The sequence below is a fragment of the Dermacentor albipictus genome, chromosome 6, assembly GCF_038994185.2.
Source record: "Dermacentor albipictus isolate Rhodes 1998 colony chromosome 6, USDA_Dalb.pri_finalv2, whole genome shotgun sequence".
NCBI classification, from domain to species: Eukaryota; Metazoa; Arthropoda; class Arachnida; order Ixodida; family Ixodidae; genus Dermacentor; species Dermacentor albipictus.
Window position 1 is genome coordinate 15,998,352 of NC_091826.1, and position 19,229 is coordinate 16,017,580.

Below are 19,229 nucleotides of genomic sequence, written 5' to 3' on the forward strand. Positions count from 1 at the left end.
TAGTGCTGCCGTGTTTTCTTGTTTGCTTGTTTTTCGCATAAACTCTGCCTAAAGAATCCCCCAAATCTACGCTACAAAATATATCCAACGAGCAGCAAAATAAGCTACTCAAGCAGATATTTTTAATTGCAGCAAGGATATTATAAAACTAGGAAAAAGGAACACTTGGCCACCAAGAAGCAAACGAGCTTCAACCTATTTTTATTTTTTTTATTATTCTACAGCCGATCTCATGTTCTTGCTCACTCGCCAAGCCTGCAAAGCACTATTTCCATTTATTACACCTTCAAGCCTACACTTAGCCTTTGCTGGTTCACGCTCAATCATTTGCTGCAAGTCGTCTCCAGCGCTTGCTGGAGACGACTTATATATATATATATATATATATATATATATATATATATATATATATATATATATATATATATATATATATATATATATATATATATATATATATATATATATATATATATGTATGTATATGTATATATATACATATATATATACATATACATATACATATATATATATATATACATATATATATATATATATGTATATATATATATATATATATATATATATATATATATATATATATATATATATATATATATATATATATATATATATATATATATAGAGAGAGAGAGAGAGAGAGAGAGAGAGAGAGAGATTATAAATTAAACGTATAAAAAGTATAAACTACTATACTACTGCTACTGCCAATGATTGGCGTCATCGTCATCGTGAGGAACGTCGCGCTGAAGAAGAAGCGAAAGATGCTCCCGCGTGCAGAACGTGAATTGACCACGTGACGTGTACGCGCACCAAGCAGGACGGTCGCACCTCGTTCTCTGTGGCTCGCGTATCCCTCGTCCTCAGAAGAGGCATCGCCCAGAGTGTCGCCACGGGACCAGGACCTCTACGTCGCAGAACATGGAAGAGCAGCAGCAGCAGCAGGGCCAGCGGCAGGAGAACCAGCAGCGAGGCGAGGCTGCTTCCCCGCTGAACGAGCACTGCCTTCACAACGGCAAGCGCCACTGCCTCCGCCACTGCCGCCAGCACGGACCCGACTCGGGGCAGCCACTGGCCGCAGCCGCCGACTTCTCGAGCCCCCGCTTAACGGAAAGGCAAGGCTCGCGCTGGTATCTGCGAGGCAGACCGAGCTAGGCCTAACGAACCCGGTGCCCCGAAACGAGCGTGATATGTATACAGCAGCACGAAGTTGGAGGAGAGATCTGAAGGAACGTGTGGTTTAGGCTAATTTGCACCGTCGGCATCGCCGTGACGTTCCGTAAAATGTCCTTGGGCGATAGCACCGCAGACGCGCGGCGTATGCTCTAGGCGCGGGCGAAAGCTTGCTAGGTTGAGCCGAGGAGGATGGTGGCGTGATGCGACGGTGTCTACTCGCGCTCGCAAGGGAAGAGGACAGGGAGGCTGCGCGCCGTCTTCTGACGCGCGCAGAGAGGCCGGGGGATCGGGAAGATGTGGGCGTGCTAGGAGGGAGGGGCCAGGCTAGTGCGCACCTCCCGTCTACTCCAGCGGCAGCGGCAGAGCGCGCGGTCGCGCGCGTTCTATCTCGGAGGCAGTCTGAGCTGGGTTCGAAGGCTAGCAGACATAGCTGATGGCTTCGTGTGCGCTGCGTTCTCGCGCACACGTAGTTTGCGTTGAAGCAAGGGGCGGGACGAAGTCGAATTCGCTCGCCGCTCTTCATCCCGCCGGCGGAAGAGACGACTGGCAGATAGTCTCCGCGGTCATCGAGTGAGATGTGTTCGTGTTTGCCTGTGCGCGCGTGACAACGTGCTCGGTAATTTAGTAAGCGAATTTTTACAGCAGTTTATGCAGCTGATAAAACGTATAATCTCACTTAGTATTGCGGTCTGATAATTTGATATCGCAATCAACGCTTTGCCTGTCGGGAGAAACTGACTTTTTTTTTCTCTTAAAATCGTAGAAAAGAAAGTTACGCTTACAGTCGCTATGTTCTTGCTCAAATTTCTCAGGAAGATCACGTTTTACAGTAAGGATCGCTAAATGTTGCAATTCGTAATGTTACTTGCCTGGATTTAAGAAAAAGATATGCCAATTAAGTTGCCTACCCTTACAAAACTGTTCTTGAATTTCTGATTACATATTGATATATTTTTGATTATACATCAGAGTGTTGTAAACGTAACATCAAGCTGGCAGCATTCACTCAATATGGAATACACATCACGATTTTCGCAGACAAACCTATGCAGGTTTTCAGCTTCTATGGCTGATGTATAAACACGTAAGACATTTTCATGAAGTTTACAGCAGCCACGCAATAGACAATACACACTAGAATTTTTGTTAATAAATGTACCAAAGTTTCAATAGCGTTTACTGTTGTATAAGCACATCATAGATATATGCTCTAACCCATACACCCCGTTTTCGAACTTACGTAATTCGCCCTCCAACATCCGCCAGCTAGCTTATCAGACGTTTGTTCGCCCCCAGCTCGAATTCACCTCTCCAATCAGGTCACCTCATCATAACAACCTAATCAGCTTATTAGAATCAGTTCAAAATAGGGCCACTAGATTTCCCATAACTACACCTACAAATCAAGCATCTCACAAATAAAACTTCATGTTTCACTTCCACCCCTAAGTACTCGACGTGATTTTGCAATCGTATCATTATTTCACAAGTACGTTGATGCGACTAGGAAATCTTTACGGCTTCAAATCGCACCTTGCACTTCTCGCAGATTATATAATCACCTCAGCTTCACGCGCATCTACGGGAACACTCCTGCATTCAATTGGTCGGTGCTTCCTCGTGCCATTAGGTTGTGGAACGCTCTTCCTGATTTCATCGTCTCCGAAACAAATACCGATAAATTCCGCCAGCTCATAAGTTCATATTCCACTGCCTAACTTCAATAAAGTGCATGATGCATTTTGTTTTGTTTTCCAGTTATATCGGTTCTCTGTGCTCTCCTTTTTATGGGCTCATTATTTCTCTCATTATTCTTGTACATTTTGTCCTATGACATTACAGTGGCTATATATTTTTACGTCGTTTATCGAAAGAACTGTATATTTTCTTTTTTCTCTAATATGTACACTACCGCTCCCATTATTTTTGCAACGCTTTAATGTTTGTATAAGATGTTATGTATACATTTTCCACTGTCTGTTAATAATGTATGTATATTATGTTTCTTCCTATGTCCACTATATATACTCTTTTAGTCCGTTTGTGACGCCCCCCTTACCTTACACCCTTACCCTTACAGGCCTCATACGAGGCCTGTAAGGACATCTTAAATAAATAAATATATATAATAAAAACGAAGGCTTTTTTATAATTCCTTTGATAAAGCCGAGTTTCAGATTTTCGCTTCAAGTACAATTGCCGCCATTTCTGTTGTAAACGGACCGCAGAACAATTATTTCTTTATTACGCCTACGTGTTCTAATTGCGCCATCGCTGTTAATATCAGTGCCAGATAGCAGGCCGACGAGTGCGTTTATTTTTCGCTTAAAATGCATGAATTGTAAAGATTGCCTTAATTAATTGCGCATCTGGGTAAGTTAGGTTACACCTTTCCATTCACTGTTATTCACTGCCGCGCACTTCCCTTGGATACACCCGCGAGCCATCAATGACAAATTATCTGAAAGCCCGCGCTTCGCCGTATTGCAAGCAACGAAAGAGACATAGCCGCCATATTTAAATCCTTGCTTACTGCGACGGGGCGCAGACGAAGATGAATTTGAAGTTGTTTTCTTGGCAAACTATGGGCAAAGAACAGTGCAAAGTTTCGGTAAATTTGGTCAAGAACATAACAGTAGCAAGAGGGCATTCTTTTTCTACGACTTTAAGAAACAGCTGTATCTGTACAGGAGATCATATATTCTGCTCTAAATATTAAAAAAAGAACGCATGACGTCAACGGCAGCGTTTTGCGCGTGCAGTGTGCAGCGAAAGCCGTCCCATCGAGAACGTTTTTTTACAGTTTGAGGCAAGCCTCACTGTTGGTGCGTTTGGTGCGATGTTGAAAGGAAAACCAATGTGTACGGATATGCTTGAGGGAAGCCATGCTATAAACGGAGGAGAACATCATTTATCGTGCACAGCCGTTTATACCCATGGCATATATGTTCAGTTGCCATGTCACCAGGTGGCACGGTGGCAGAATAGCTCGACACGCTCGGGTATGTGAAATCTTTGGCTAAAACGTCTAGAAATAAGCATACTCATGCGCACGCTCGGAGTACACGAAGGTTAGTTTTACAGGCACTGCAAATGTGCATATTTGGAACTCGTCCACGGTTCCTATATATATAGGCAGCGCGGACAGGGCACGCTAACTTTTGGGGCGCTCTAATGCAAAGCTATCGCAAACTATTTTTTTTTTCATTTTATGCAATCAGCCCTCCACGATTGGTCAACACGTTTTCGGGCCAGCCCCGCGCTTCACCTGTCTGTCACGCAAAGTCATGAAATCTGCGAAAACTTCCCATCATATATGACGTGTGCACACTGACTATGCGTAATTAGACTCAACAAAGTAAACACAATTATTTCTGATTCCTCGCATTTTTCGTGGTTTGTCCTCCGCTATTGGTCACAAGTTCTCGGGCTGCGCCCGCTTCGCCTTTCTGTTACGCGACGCCACAAAACCGTGTGAACTCAGCACGTGAAAGTGATGTGTACGCATTAAAGATACATTAATATGCCGAAGAAAATTAAGTTCATAGTCGGAGAATGCCGCCTTCCGAAAGGAATAGAAGACGTATGCCTACAAATCTCCCTGGCACTTGCTTCTCGGAGCAGCCGGGGCGAACGGATTTATTTTCGTGTAAAAAAAAAAAAGTTTGCGTGGCCATGTAACGATGTCGAGCCCTTTGGGCACGTATACGGCATCGCTTTGCCAGCTCTGCTTCACTGAAGATCCGGTTTACCGACATTTTTAACGCTCCGTTGCACGTTGCCGCGATTTTCTCGACCAGCAACCTGCAAGCTAGTATACACTGTATGCAAGCCAAGCAAGGCGAAGTGGTCCAATCACTGACGTCGGCACCACCCTCCTCATTCCGTTATCAACTTTCACTGCGCTAACTACGTACCAGCGATATCCTCTCCATTTCTGCGTGCTCCTCGTCTCTCCTGAGCCATTAAGACAAACCTGTCAAAGTAGGCAATGCTATTCGCTTTGAAACCACACTAGAGGAGAACGTTTGATAGGACGGTTCAAACAACGCGGTGGGCCACCGCCCTATCCTTACGTCGACGGTTACGTAAATTTGACGTCAGGAAGTTTTAATAAAGAACAGATTGGAATAGTTTTACGTTATAGGGCCCCTGGTCCACTTGTTCTGAACTGATGGAAGCTTTCGAAGAGTTGACTGTTGGGCTAGTTGGTCGTCCATATTTGAAGTAGTAGCTCAGCGCGAATAAAACCACGGACACAAGGAAGACAGACAAGCATAAGCGCTAGTAAAACCACGGACGCGCTTGTCCTTGTCTGTCTTCCTTGTGTCCGTGGTTTTATTCGCGCTAAGCTACTACTTCAAAGATGGAAGCTTTAGCTTGGGAGCTATACTATCTAAATTCATGGGAATGGAGAAAACGTTTTCATCGGCATTCGCCGAATTGATTCAATAAACTGACTCACTCATCTCACCCAAATTTCTCTGTGACTACCGAGCAGGACAGTGTCACCAGACGTCGGCTTCGACGAAAAGAAAACTTCCGAGGCTTCGCCCGAACCCGAGCCGAAGCCGATGAGCTCTGCAGACAGTTCCGACAGCCCGCGCATGGTGTTCTCGCCTATCCTGGACTTTCCCGAAATCAACGGATCTCCCCGTGCGGACGAAGGAGCGAGAAAGCCCCACATGTGTCGTCAGTGTCGTGTGTGTCGCAAGATGGCGCTTACATCGCCGAAAAGGGTACGCGCATTTCAATGAAGCGCGGTGATCAGGTGAAGTTATAGTTTACTGTTGGCCAAAAGGGGGTTTTCTATTCTGGACGCTTGTCGAATTACGCCGTATTGCCAATCGTAATCGACCCGCATTTGAAACAGTTGTGCCCTGTCTGAGTGCCTGAAAAATACAAACAAGCAGGATTCCGAGAACGTGGCAGAATATTATCGCACCCGGCCAAATTATGAGGTTTTACGTGCAAAAATCACAATCTTATTACGAGGTACTCCGGAGGGGCCGAGCCTTCGGCACCTGGGGTTCTTTAACGTGCACCCAAAGCAGGGAACACGAGCGCTTTTTTGCATTCCGCGACCATTAGAATGCGGGCCCTTCAAGGACCAACAGCAAAGTTGCTCCTTGAAGACCGAAGCAGCTCTTGTTAACAGCAGCAAAAGAAAACGCCCGATCACTTGCAACGTAGACGCTTGTGAGCAATGTGAGCCGACATTAGGCGTTCACGATTTATGCAGGAATTTTTATTTTGTTACGCAGGAGTGAGAAGGGCATAATTAGCATACGAGGGTTATACGACGAGCCTGTCCAATGTTAATTTCATTTGGCACCTGGTAGCAGCTAGTGACACCCAGTGTGCATAGTTGGTAGTAGGCGGCCAGAAGCTGACAAACCACAATAAAGAAAGGGGAGGGGGGGGTGACGGGCAGGGGGGGGGGGAATAGCCAAGTAAAGCCTATATCGCTTTAAAAGATGTCATTCTGATTTCAGTCTTTAAGGATGGCACGGATACAAAGCGTTGCGACTTTCACAGCTAAAATGCACGAGAAGTGGTTCTAGCTGTCTGCATACTGTTACCGATACCTAGCTGGGCTAGCGTCATGCCAAGAAATCGACTCACCAAGTCGTAGTTACTTTTGCGAACTCCTCGAACGAAGCAAACGCGCCTACGCCCGGTGCGCTGCAACGTGGACACATATTTGTCAAATTTGAAGGGTAAGGCAAACACACCAAACAAAAGCATCTCTTCGCAGGCTCTATATCCCACCTCCGATTATTCAGCCGAAAGATATTGGGAAAGCACACGTTCCATTCGATTTCGGACACTGAGCCAATAATAGGGACTTGGCGTAGGTAACTTGACAGATACGTAACGCTTGTTGGTGGTGCGCTGTGTTTAACGACGAAATTGCCAATTTCGTCAGTGCATGGGCCGTCGCGGCACAGAAAAATTAATCTTCACTTGCTACAGTTCCAGTAGAATGGATTGTATTTATTTACTTCTAGAGAGACGGTCGACTACACCAGAGCAGGTACGGTCAAAATCCGTATCGTCGTGGCGAGTTGCTGCAGAAACTTCCCAGGAGGCGTCGCCACGGCTTTCGAATTTGCATCTTTTCTCGTTACCACACCACCCCTTACGATTTCGCTATTACAGAAGTTAAATTTAGTAACAAATCTCGACACCTCTCTTCAATGCCACTTTAAGCGCAGCCAATTTCGTACAAGTAGGCACAGAGGGTAGCCAAGAAAAGCGTTTCTATGCGTCGCGTGCACTTGAATGCGCGAGCTAATCAGCCACCAGCTAAAAGATTCTTTGAAATTAGTTTTTCCCAAGTAAGAAACGTGAGTGTGGATGTGAAAGGAATGCAATTAACGTGCACCAACACGGCCGAGAAAGACGCCGTCGACGCCACCGCGACCCCGAGCAACAGGCGGCGAGAGCTGACGCAGTTCCTGCTACGCTGGATGCCGGGAAAGCCACGGATGGCGTTCAGCTCGTATCGCCCGATGTAAGTGCGACAGATAATGTGGGCGTTCGTTGTGGCTGGCACTGGTACTGAGACCCAGGGTGGTATTCTGTAAGAGTCCACCTAGTGGACTGTCCATATCGGCCACTGCTGATTGGATACAGCTGTGCGAGCTAGGAGGAGACGAGCGGTCCTAGCCAATCAGAAATGGCCGAAATTGACAGTCCACTAGGCGGGCTCTTAGAGAGTACCTCCCCTGACCTGTATTCCTTACGTTGTAGATGCAATGGCGAGAAAAATACAAGGTTATGAAGACACGTGTAACAGGCGTCTGAATTTGACGTTCTGCATGGACAACGTCAAATTGCGCCATAGTGTCATATTATATAATGGCGGCACTCTAGGCCAATTACAGCTGGCAAGATGGCGAATTTGACAATATGCCGGGGAATTCGACAATGTCCTGAATAGTGCCAACGTGTACACTACCAGAACCACGTGGCGGCACTTGTGTACATTAAGTACGTCATCATGTCCTCGTCTTTATCGCGCTATTTCATCCGCTGTGGCTGGCACATTCATGTTTTCTTGATGAGGGTGAACGTCTACGGCAAGATTCCTAAAATTCGCACACCTCGTATTCATGAACCCTACTTCACTTGCAACTCGACGACATATCTCATTGATCATGACTATGATGTGCGTACGTCCTTCGTAGCGGGCGGACGAGTATATGGCGTCATAGCCACGTGCCCACAAACGAGAGGGTCGGTCAAGGGGAAAGAAATGATGAAATCTACAGCTAGAAAAAAAAACACGAAGACTATGCAAAGCAAGCGCAGATTTAAAAAAGATACATATGGTCGAATAATATAGAATGTAGTAATATTCGTGTATATTCATGTAAATTTTAACTTACGCTTCACTGTTGTTATTCAAATTTGAACTACTATTTTCGCCTTTCTTCGTCTACGACCTTCTTCATGGCTATAACTCCGTTGTGGGTAGTGCGAAGCATGATCATCATTAGGCACGCGCACTGAAACGGAAGAGGGTCGGGGGGACCCAATAAGTCGCTATTGCCGATCAATCGCTGCCTATTGGGCTTCCGCTATTCAAAGCTCGCGGCACCTTATCGTCCTTGCTAACCGTTGGCGGCACAAACATTGCAGTCAATGCCGCTCGCACTGCCATGGTTGGCAAGGCGACGCGTTTCGCTCTGTGTCGCATCCTGCGCAGGTAAACGACTGAAGGGCTACCTTTGGTGGTATATACAGTAACTCTAGTAACGCTTATCGATGGTGGTTCTTTAGGAAAAATTTCTGAAATACACAGGCACCCTCAGGCTATCCTCAACGAAATTGCGAAGATGTGTTTCTGAAGAAACAACGCCGCAGGAACTTCTGATGAGCATCATTCGTGTGCAGCGCCTAACTAACCTGTCGACGGGTGGAGCTTTTCAAGAAACCGGTATTCGCAAACGTGAATACAATTTGACCGACCTGTGGTGATATTGTGGACACTTTCAAACTCCAACATGTTATCGAAACAATAAGAGAGGTAGTAGCAGCCCTGTGCGCTAGTCAAAGCTGAGAAAATATCGAATTCGACAAAATGGTGGAATTCGAGTCTGTCCATGATAGAAGCGTACTGCGGGTCTTCCATAGCCCCGGGGGTTGAGCTGAACAACTAACCTCGTTCTCTTGAACATCACCGCGCAAGGACTACTAGTACGAGACCCGAAAGAGACCTCGTATAGAAAGCGCGTTTCTCGCAGTATGGCTCAGAACTTTCGTCAAAGAGTACACGGACCTTTTCGTCGTCACAGCGGTTTGTTTACCGTCGGACCCGATTTGCCGTCGTTTACTGCTCTATGCAAAATTTCTTTTATCTATCCACGAGGCGTTCTCGGAACAACCGCACGGCGTTGCCTCCGACCTCGGTGAAACGGCTCTTTCTCCCGGAGAGGGCAGGAAGCCGTCTATGTCATCGTCGATGTCTCCATCTTCGCCTTCGCTGCCAGAGGGTCGGGCCTCGCAGACGACACTGCCCGCGCTGGACCGACAGGCTGCGAGTTCTGACGAGACCAAGGCGACGGCGTCAAGGGCGGAACCACGGGTTCATCGCGGGAACCAGGGTAGCTCTGCCCGAGTCGGGCCGAAAACGCGCACGAAGGCGAGCTTCGCTGGCGAAAGCGGTGCAGCCGACCGCGACGAGCGTGGCAAGCAAGCAAGACCAGACATCAGAAAGTAAGGGACCACCGAGGTTATAGCCGATATGCATTCGGTCTCCAGTAAATTAACGTTTCAACCTGTTGTAGGACACGGGGTTTCAAACACGCTGACCTGCAGGCTGCATGCGGCCCGCGAAGCCATCCTATGTGGCCCGCTTCGAAGCGCTGAGCCTTGAATTCACTTGTCCTCCATAACGTTGGAAAAAGGGCAGCCATGACTTTTCCAACACATTGTTGAAATGGTGACTGATGGGCAGCGGGTGCATTTTTTTTTCACGCTTTATATACGATGAGTAGGAATGCACGAAAGCAGGAACAACGCAGCACACCCAAATCGCGCATTGTGCGGGCATTGCGGGAAACCCAGTTGGCGCGCTTTTCTATGAGGTCACATTCTGAAGACTACATTGGATGCGTCGCAACCCGCGGGCGCTGTGTTCAGCGCCCATGGCCCGATGCTTAGCGCGACATTTGAGTCCCCCTGTAGATGTTTGTTGTATAGGTGTTGGAGTGTCGATCACTACCGTGAGCTGTTTATAACGTCACACTAACCATAATAGCGCGGCGCAATGTTGGATTCGTAAGCATGAAAATCGTTGTAGGGACAGGTTTCGCACCTATAACGAACGTGTTAACACTTCGCTGCACATAAAATTCGAAATATTCTTGAGTTTCACCCCAAGATGGTGGCGTCCAGGAACTGAAACTAAAGGTTATTTGTGACAAGCCGAAGTGGAATCAAGAACGAGCCGTTTGTATACCGGTGCAGGGTAATGTGGACAATACAGTTGTCCTTATTCACTCACATGCGTAGGCAGCTGTTCCCAAAATGGGTTGCGAAGAATACAGCGGTTCAGCTAAAGGTATTTTAGGGTTACGCGAGTGGCCAAGACGAATCCGACCCTACCATCCCTTCGGTGGATTTTTATATTTTCAATTTAACAATTAAAGCCGCGACATCCGCATCAGTAAGTAGGCACCCCGCTACATCCACTCTGGGAAGGCAGCTGGGGTTCCTCAAGGCCAGAAATTTTGGAAATCCCAGTCTGGGCGGTGTAATCGAAGCTATTACAACACACTCTAATGGCGTAAATTTTCTCGAAGGACAATTTCGAAACTTCTCATTCATTTTGCTCGTTAAATCATTCATCCTTTATTTCAACGTCACCATCATGCAGATAGACGTAAAAGTATTAAGAGCCACGAGGCCACGCAGCGACTTCACAGTGTCTGCGTTCCCATTCACATGGCGCCGCGCAACGTGACAGCATTCCGTAAAACAATATTTATTCAAACTTTTAAACCTATATAATACTTTACAGCAAAAATTAGTCCCTACTGGCGCGATTTCGCGTCATGCCGAATCGGAACTCCCGAATGCGACTAGAGAAACCGGCTTCACCGCCTTCGCAGACCGCACAGCCCAAGCGAGGCCCAGCCGGGCAGCGAGAGCCCTTCGGCCGGCTCGCCGCCCCCGACGATGCTGCCCGGCACGGCCACCGTGCGCAACCTGGACGCGGCGCTGTCGCCCAAGGGTCCGCGGTCGCGGCTGCCCGACAGCCTGCCGATGGGCCGCTTCCAGCTCATGATCCTCGCCTGCGCCCAGCTGTCGGCCGCCGTGGACGCGTACCAGATCCTAAGCGCGCGACTGCTGGCCCCGCCCGTGGACCACTGGTGCCGGCCGTCGGCCGAGTTCGCGCACATGTCGGCCGACCTCTGGAGGAACGTCGGCGTCCCGCTGGGCAGCGACGGCCGCTTCAACCAGTGCGCCGTCTACGAGCAGGCACGGGTGTCCCTTCGCGCGAACTCCCCGATGGCCCGCAGCACGAGCTGTGTACTAATGTGGAAATACACTTGCGCACATGTGGACATAGGCAAAAAATATAGAAAAGAAGCTTCGCTTAATTTTAATGCTCTTTCGGAAGCACATTTCACAGCAAGATCAAATCTTGAACAGTAGTCGAACAAGGAGTGGATGCCTCGGCCTGGAGCGATGGTGCTCCAACAAAGTGATTTGTCTTCATCAGGGTCTCTGACGAAGTCCCCCCCTTGTCGAAACGCCCCCTCCGGGCTGAGGCTTTCCTTGTTAGATCGCTATTGGCTGCATGTTTTGGAAGCAGAGCGACCATAAATACCAGACAATGATCGGATCAGACCGCGTGCACAAACACACGGCGTGGCTATCAATTTATACGGAGTTGCGCAGTCGTAGACTGGGCACGTACTTCAACTTTCTTGAACGTTACCGTTTCATGCGCCGCTAATGTAACCCAATGCCTTTCTAGAAGCCATATAAATAAATAAATAAACATTCCAAGAAATTAGATGCTCTCAATCGAAATTCTGCTTCGAGCATTAGACAGCGTTTCACTTTCTTAAGAGAAAGCTTTAGCTTGGAGCCAACTCTGATGTCGCCTACCCAAATCAATGCTTTTCCGAGATAACCCCTTGGCCAATCTTAACGCAAGGTGTTGCACTTCAGAAAGAAATTTCAAGTATAGAGACTGTGGGAAGCGAAAGGGTTTAGGACCTGAATTTTTAATAAAGAATGCCAAAATTTGCTAAGCTTGAAACAACAGTAGGAGGGCAAAGTTTACAATTTCGTTGCTCTGTGCACGAAACAGGCATTGCACTTATGTAAACGGCATCCTTTAGAGCATCTATAGTGGATAAAATCGGTATACTAATTTACAGCTTACGTAGATTTGTTAAAATGTATACTTCACAGCGGTGTATACATCAACATTGTCCGCTTTAGATCTATTATTAGGTGCATTTTACAGAATTGATGCCATTTTTTCTTGCGTAACGACAGTGCTGTAAACTCAAAAGTTTCGTTTTTACAAGTTTCACAAATTTCAACAATTTTTTATTAAAAGTTGAAGGCCTAATTAGAAATTTTCTTTCCAGCAGTCACTGGATTTGGGCCTTTTTCTTCAAATGAAACGAACTTAATCATATTAGGAGCCGTGGTTTCTGAGAAAGACGATTTCTCTTCTTTCCATGTATTTAACTAGGAAGCGCCGAACTAAAGCTTCCTGTAAACCGAAATAACTTGGTTGAAGGCGCAAACAAGCGTATTTCGTCGTTCAATCACAATATATTTAGACAGAGAAATTGGAACAGGACATCAAGCTAACAGCTTCCTCTTCCTCGTTTTCTGCGCCCGCAGTCTTTCGGTCCCCAGCAATCCGGGCTCTCGCTAGACTCGGAGCGGCAGGCGGTACCGTGTCACGACTGGGACTACGACCTGGCGCCCGGAGTGCAGACCATGGTGAGCCGCTGGAACCTCGTCTGCGACTACGCGTGGCAGGTGACGCTTACCAGAGTCTACCAGATCGTCGGCAGCTTCGTAATGCTGCCGCTGGCGGGTCAGCTGAGCGACAAGGTGGGCCGACGCGTCGTCATCAACTTCTGCGTCATCCTCGCCATGTGCGCCGGCCTGGTGGTCGCGTACGCCGAGTCCTTCGTCGTCTTCGTCGCGTCGCGCATGTTCGTCGGCGCCTCCGTGAGCTCGCTGCGCATCAACACGCTCATCTTGCTCTTCGAAGTGGCGACGCCGTCGTGCCGCGACCTGTACTGCTGCCTCGCGCAGCTAGGACTGATCGCGGGCAGCATTGTGGCCACCTCGCTCGAGGGCGGAGTCGTCGACGTGCGCGTAGTCGAGGTAGTGGGCATCATGCCGACGTCGTTGCTCGTCTTCTGCTTCTACGCGGCAGAGGAGTCGCCCATGTGGCTGCTGGCCACCTGGAACGTCGTCAGGGCCAAGGAGATCCTGCTCTGGATGTCTCGCGTCAACGGCGTCGCTGTCACCATAGACATGCCCGCTGTGAGCCACGACTACGGCACGAAGCGCGCCGAAGAGCTGCGGGCGCTCTACCGCGTCAGCGTCCTCGACCTGCTCACCAACGACGCCCTGCGAAGGCGAGTCGGCGGCATGATGTGCGTCTGGTTCTTCCTGCTCTTTGCGATGCACGGCGTGCTGCGACACACGCCGAGGCACACCGACGTCTGGCTCGTGCTCACCGCCGTGGTACCCCGCGCGGCTGCGCTGCCGGCGGCTTACAAGCTGCTGCGTGGCTCCAGCCGCAAGGCGGCACTGGGGATGTGCGTCGCTCTATCCTGCTGCCTTTCGTTCAGCCTGGCGCTCCTCACACTGCTGGCTCCGCCCAAGAACAAAGGTGTGACGACGCTGTTCTGCGAGCTGACCCTATCCGCCCTGGGGATGGCCTACACGGTGGTGGTGATGTACAGCCTCGAGATGTTCCCCACCGTGATTCGAACCATGGCCGTCTGCACCGTGATGTCGTCTGGTCGTGTCGGAGCTGCCCTGTCCACCGGCATCGACGCGGCCCTCCAGCGATTCCACCGCAGTGCGCCGCTCTTTCTGGGCGCGCTGTCGCTGGTGGCCGCGCAGGTTGCCGTGGTCAACCTCCCCGAGACCAAGTACAGCCGGCTGCCGAACACGATGTACGACCTCGAAGCCAACGTGGTCAAGCAGGTGGTACTCGACATACTGCAGAACAGTACCCCGCGCAACACGGGGCAGCAACCCGAAACCAGCACTCCAGAGAGAAAGTGCCCCAGCACGGGGCACTGAATGTTTTATAGTGCGTGCGCTTTGAATTAACAAAACTATATTATTTCAATTGCGTGTACGTTAACGTTTATTGTGTGTTTGTCGAACCATGAACGTAACATCGTTATTTCTCGTCTTAATTGCATGTGCGCGATTTGTGACTGGAATTGTGACGGACAAGTACCCTGTGTTTGCATGGACCGTTCTTAGAAGGGCAACAACGTTTGCCAGAAGAATACTGGCTTTATCTGGCGCTTTCGTTCTACTATACCTCCTTCGTACAGCAACGAATCACTGTATGCGTCGCCATCTTGCGTCATACTTCTATGGTCGCGAGTCTCATGCGCAACTATCGTTAAGTCCGGGTTCTGGAGCGTAGCCTCGGTGCTCCAGACAGACGATTTTGAATGTGTGCGCGCCACATGTGTGCGCGCCACATGTGCGCGAGCGAACGTGTTTGCTTAGCGCGTTATACAGTGAATATAATGTTTCACCATAAGGACAAGGATGTTGGGAAAAGGTTCGCTGCGTAAAACAATTGGCGTCTTCTTTTTTTTCAGTTTCACGTTTTCACGAGACTACCGGTCACCACTGAGCACATGTTGCTTACATTGCGCGTATCCAGCCAAGAAGGGCTTCTTGTTCCCGAAGCTGAAACGTTGCGTGCGTCCGTCGTGCTGCAGCGCGAACATGGAGCTTGCTTCACCAGGATTATACGCATGTCTACATCAAATTTTGGGCTCTTGCATCACTACACTGCATTCCGTAAACGGACATGAATTCACACCGACTAATCCTCGGACTTATAAACAATGTTCGCTTGGAATAAATTGAATGCAGGTTGCAAGCTATCCGACCGCGATTCTTTGCTTCCGAGAGAGATGAATGGGGCCGACCCACTCAATAAATGCGACTAAATGCATAGCTGACCGCAGTGTAGGTAAAATTCTGCTATATAGGCAAAGCAAAAAAAAGGAGAAAAAGCGGTATTTCTTACGTCGGGGTTAAAAACTTCGGCAACCGATGCTCGCCGTCAACTATGTAGTATGGTAGCCACCATATATGTAGTGCAACAAATGAATGTGGTAATTACAACGGAGATTGATTGATACCATACGCAGAACATTATATTCCTACGTGTCAAGCTAACCAACGCGTAGCGCAAAGTTAACCTTCGCCACTAAGTCATTCAGAATCGAAAGACAGCTAGGGCAGGTTGAACTTCGGAAAAGCTAAAAATGTAGGTGTGATTGGAAAAGGTGACTGGCGTTTCCCCCCCGATCGAGTCACTGCAGCGTTGTCTAAAAAAATCCGGGGCCTTAATGAAGCGATGCCTCCTCAAAAGATTCATTAACACGCTTGGCGTCGTCTCAGCCTTTGGACATTTCCCGGCTAAGCCAACCAGACGTACGCGTTCCAATGCGCCCGCACGCGCCGCACCACGCCTGGGCTCGTACGGCGTCAGGCGCGGAGGCTGTTTCGCGTGTAGGTTTTTCGCGCCCGCGCCGGAAGCTGCCGCTCGCGTCAGTAGCATGACGCACCTCACATGACCACGGCAAGCCAACGTCACTTCCGGAACGACTCTTCGCGCGACGTTCAGGTAGCTAGTTCAGGCAAGCCCGGGTAGGGTGGTGTTCGATCCGCACCGATGGCACCGGCTGTTGGAACCTCAGTGCTGACGCCCGTTATTGCAACTGGGTCGCAAGCCCCAAGGGTAGCGTAGGCCTGGCGGCCTGGGGCACACTGGAAGCATCCGAAGGTCCCAGCAAAGCATGAGGCGACTGCTAACAGAACAACTTGTTTATTCTAGCATCGCAAAGAGCGGGCGGTCAGGTCGACCGAAGTAGAGAGACGGGAGAGCACGTTACTCAACAGCAGAAATCGGAGCCTCTCTCCTGGCGTCCGGGGGCAGCTGCTCTTATATTCTCGGAGTTGAGAGCAAGAGGGAAGGTCACGAGATGACACCCCGTGACGGCAGCGACGGACGGACTGAGAGACACGTTGGAACAAGGAGGTGACGCATCAGACGGGCCGGCGCCGGTCAGACCTCCTCGCTTCACACTGGGGGAGCTCCTCTCCCCGGCTGCCGCGCTTTGACAAGCGTGGGCACACACACACACACGCACACACAAAGACACGTGGCACTGAACATGCCGGGACGCGCTCGGCGGGGCGCGCTCGCGGCCGCTCCGAACGGGCCAAAATGTCCGCCGCTTGGAACGAAGCTCCGGCGTACGTTGCATCCGCGCTGGCTTTACCGCGCGTCGTAGGCGAAACGTAACAAACCGCCCCGCCGGGGGAGGGAGATCCCGATGGTCAGGGGACTGCATCCGCTGTCCGGAGGGATGTCGCTCGATGATGCTCCTAACCGAAGTCGGTCGTCCCTTGGCGTTTCTTGAGCGCAGCGCACCGAGAAGGCCTCGTTCTCACGTTCAGGTTCACAGAGGACACTGCAAAGTGACTTCGGGAGAGTTCTCATTTTTCTCTCGTTCCCAGCAAGCGTTAGAACTACGCCGAAACTCAGCCGCTCAGTCAGCAAGCACGGCACAACCCTCACTAAGCCATGCCAGGCTCTTTCCCCTTTTATACTACTGCCTAGTTCCTTACAGTAGTCTAGCAGCACTCAGAACGCGTCCACAAATTGGAAAATTGCACTAGAAAGCACATTATCACTTTGAAACACTACACAAAAGCAATATGTTAAAAATCCTGCCTCAGGAAGAAAAACATCAATAACAAACAATTTTGAGGCTGATTCCCACGTTAGGGGCTTCGACTTAAGCCATCGGCGTTACCGTTGAGACTCCCCTTTTTGTAACGCACCTCAAAGGAATATTGTTGCAAAGCGAGGCTCCAGTGCAGGAGGCGGCCATTTGTGAAAGAGATAGTCTGCAGCCATTGGAGAGGGCAGTGATCCGTTTCGAAGCATGCGAAGCGGAGATCGCAGCGAGCGACCGTACACGAGCTCAGCTGGCGAACACCCCGTAGCGGCATGCGGCGCGGTCCGTAATGCAAACATCGCCCCGGGCAGACACAGCTCCCAGTCAGTTTGATGTTCAAAACACAATGCTCTCAACACGCGCTTCATGACGGAGTGGAGCTTCTCAACGGAATTCGACTGGGGGTGGTGCACTGAGCTGTGTAGCAGCTTTACCCCGCACCTTTCGAGAAAGGCCGTCGTCAAAGCGCTAGTAAACACTGTGCCCTGATCTGATTGGATTTCCGCAGGAAAACCAACTCGCGCAAATATGGACAGTAGTGCATTGACTATCTCAACTGAGCTGAGTTCTTTAAGCGGCACTGCTTCAGGGAACTTTGTCGCTGGGCAGATCACAGTCAAAATGTGTCTGTACCCCGTGGCTGTTACCGGCAGAGGTCCCACTGTATCAATAACGAGCCGTCTAAAAGGCTCCGTAATGATAGGTACCAACTTCAACGGCGCCCTCGATTTGTCCCCTGGTTTGCCCACCCGCTGACAGGTGTCGCATGTCTTCACAAAGTGGTCTGCGTCCCGAAAACACCCTGGCCAATAGTACTCTTGCAAGAGACGGTCCTTAGTTTTCTTAACTCCTAGGTGTCCGGACCACGAACCCCCATGCGACAAGCGCAACAGATCCTGACGATAGCACTGAGGCACGATCAGCTGATTGAACTCCACTCCCCTGCGGTCTATATACTTCCGGTACAGGACCCCACCTCTTTCCACAAAGCGAGCATTTTTCTTGGCGACACCTTCCTTGACAATGCAGCGTATGTTTTCTAGGCTGCCATCCCTCTTTTGCTCGTCTATCAAAGCCGACCGGCTGACTTTTAGCAACCTATTAAGTCCGTCTGACGTAGGCGCGACGAGCAAATCTGCAGATAGCTCTTCTAACTTTCCCGCATCGGGCATTTCCTCTCCAGTATCTGGTGCCTTTAACGCTACAGGCTCAATTTTATTCAGTTCGGGCGTGCTCTGAATATCACCTTGCTGCGCCTCTGACCCTTTCTCATCGTTCGACAACGTCGGCCCCGCAACTACCGCCTTTGCAGCGAGCTCCCGAACCTTCGATCTGGTTAAGGCCTGAACGCTAGCCTCACCAAACAAAAGCCCCTTCTCGCGCAGGAGGTGATCGGACCTGTTCGAAAATAGGTACGGGTACTGGGGGGGGCAGCATAGATGACACTGCCGCCTCCGTCTCAAGTGCTCCGAAAGGTCCTTCAATAAGCACTTTTGCTACGGGCAGACACACGCTATGAGCTTCCACGGCTTGCTTGATCCATGCGCACTCGCCCGTGAACATATCGGGTTCTACGTAAGAAGGGTGAACTACATCCATCGTAGCTGCGGAATCGCGAAGCACTCGGCACTCCTTCCCGTTCACGAGGAGGTCTCGCATGTAAGGCTCGAGAAGCTTCATGTTCTCGTCAGTGCTGCATAACGACAAAAACACGACTTTTGTTTTTGTTTCTGGACACTGCGCCGAAAAATGACCCGGCTTCTGACACGTATAACAAACGCGCGCTTGCCTCGCCTCGAACCGCTTTCTGCGTTCGGCTTCGGCTGCCGCCGTCTCCTTACGTTCAGTCGGACTGCTTTCACTCGCGTCCGCACTACGTGTGTCCCCCTTTGCTCTCATGGGCGTGAACTTCGGCCTCTCAAACTTGGAGCCAAATTCACCCTTTTGACCGTCCTTAGCTCCGCGAGCCCGACGCGTCACAAACTCTTCGGCTAGCTCAGCGGCTCTAGCCACTGTACTAACGTC

General features: G+C 49.7%; 1 protein-coding gene across 2 annotated transcripts; it reads left to right on the forward strand.

Annotated features, from left to right (window-relative positions):
* The first annotated feature begins 827 nt into the window (after positions 1–827).
* LOC135914472 (solute carrier family 22 member 7-like) lies at positions 828–15,335 on the forward strand. 2 transcript variants are annotated; one of them, XM_070539998.1, is made up of 5 exons: positions 828–1,136; positions 5,699–5,936; positions 9,575–9,921; positions 11,319–11,688; positions 13,078–15,335. In XM_070539998.1, exons 1-5 carry the CDS (start codon positions 943–945, stop codon positions 14,503–14,505), a joined length of 2,577 nt encoding a protein of 858 aa, XP_070396099.1. In that variant the 5' UTR covers positions 828–942; the 3' UTR covers positions 14,506–15,335. The 2 variants fall into 2 exon arrangements, with proteins under 2 accessions (XP_070396099.1, XP_070396100.1); XM_070539999.1 differs by lacking the exons at positions 828–1,136; positions 5,699–5,936 and adding an exon at positions 6,657–7,714.
* The last annotated feature ends 3,894 nt before the right edge of the window (positions 15,336–19,229 follow it).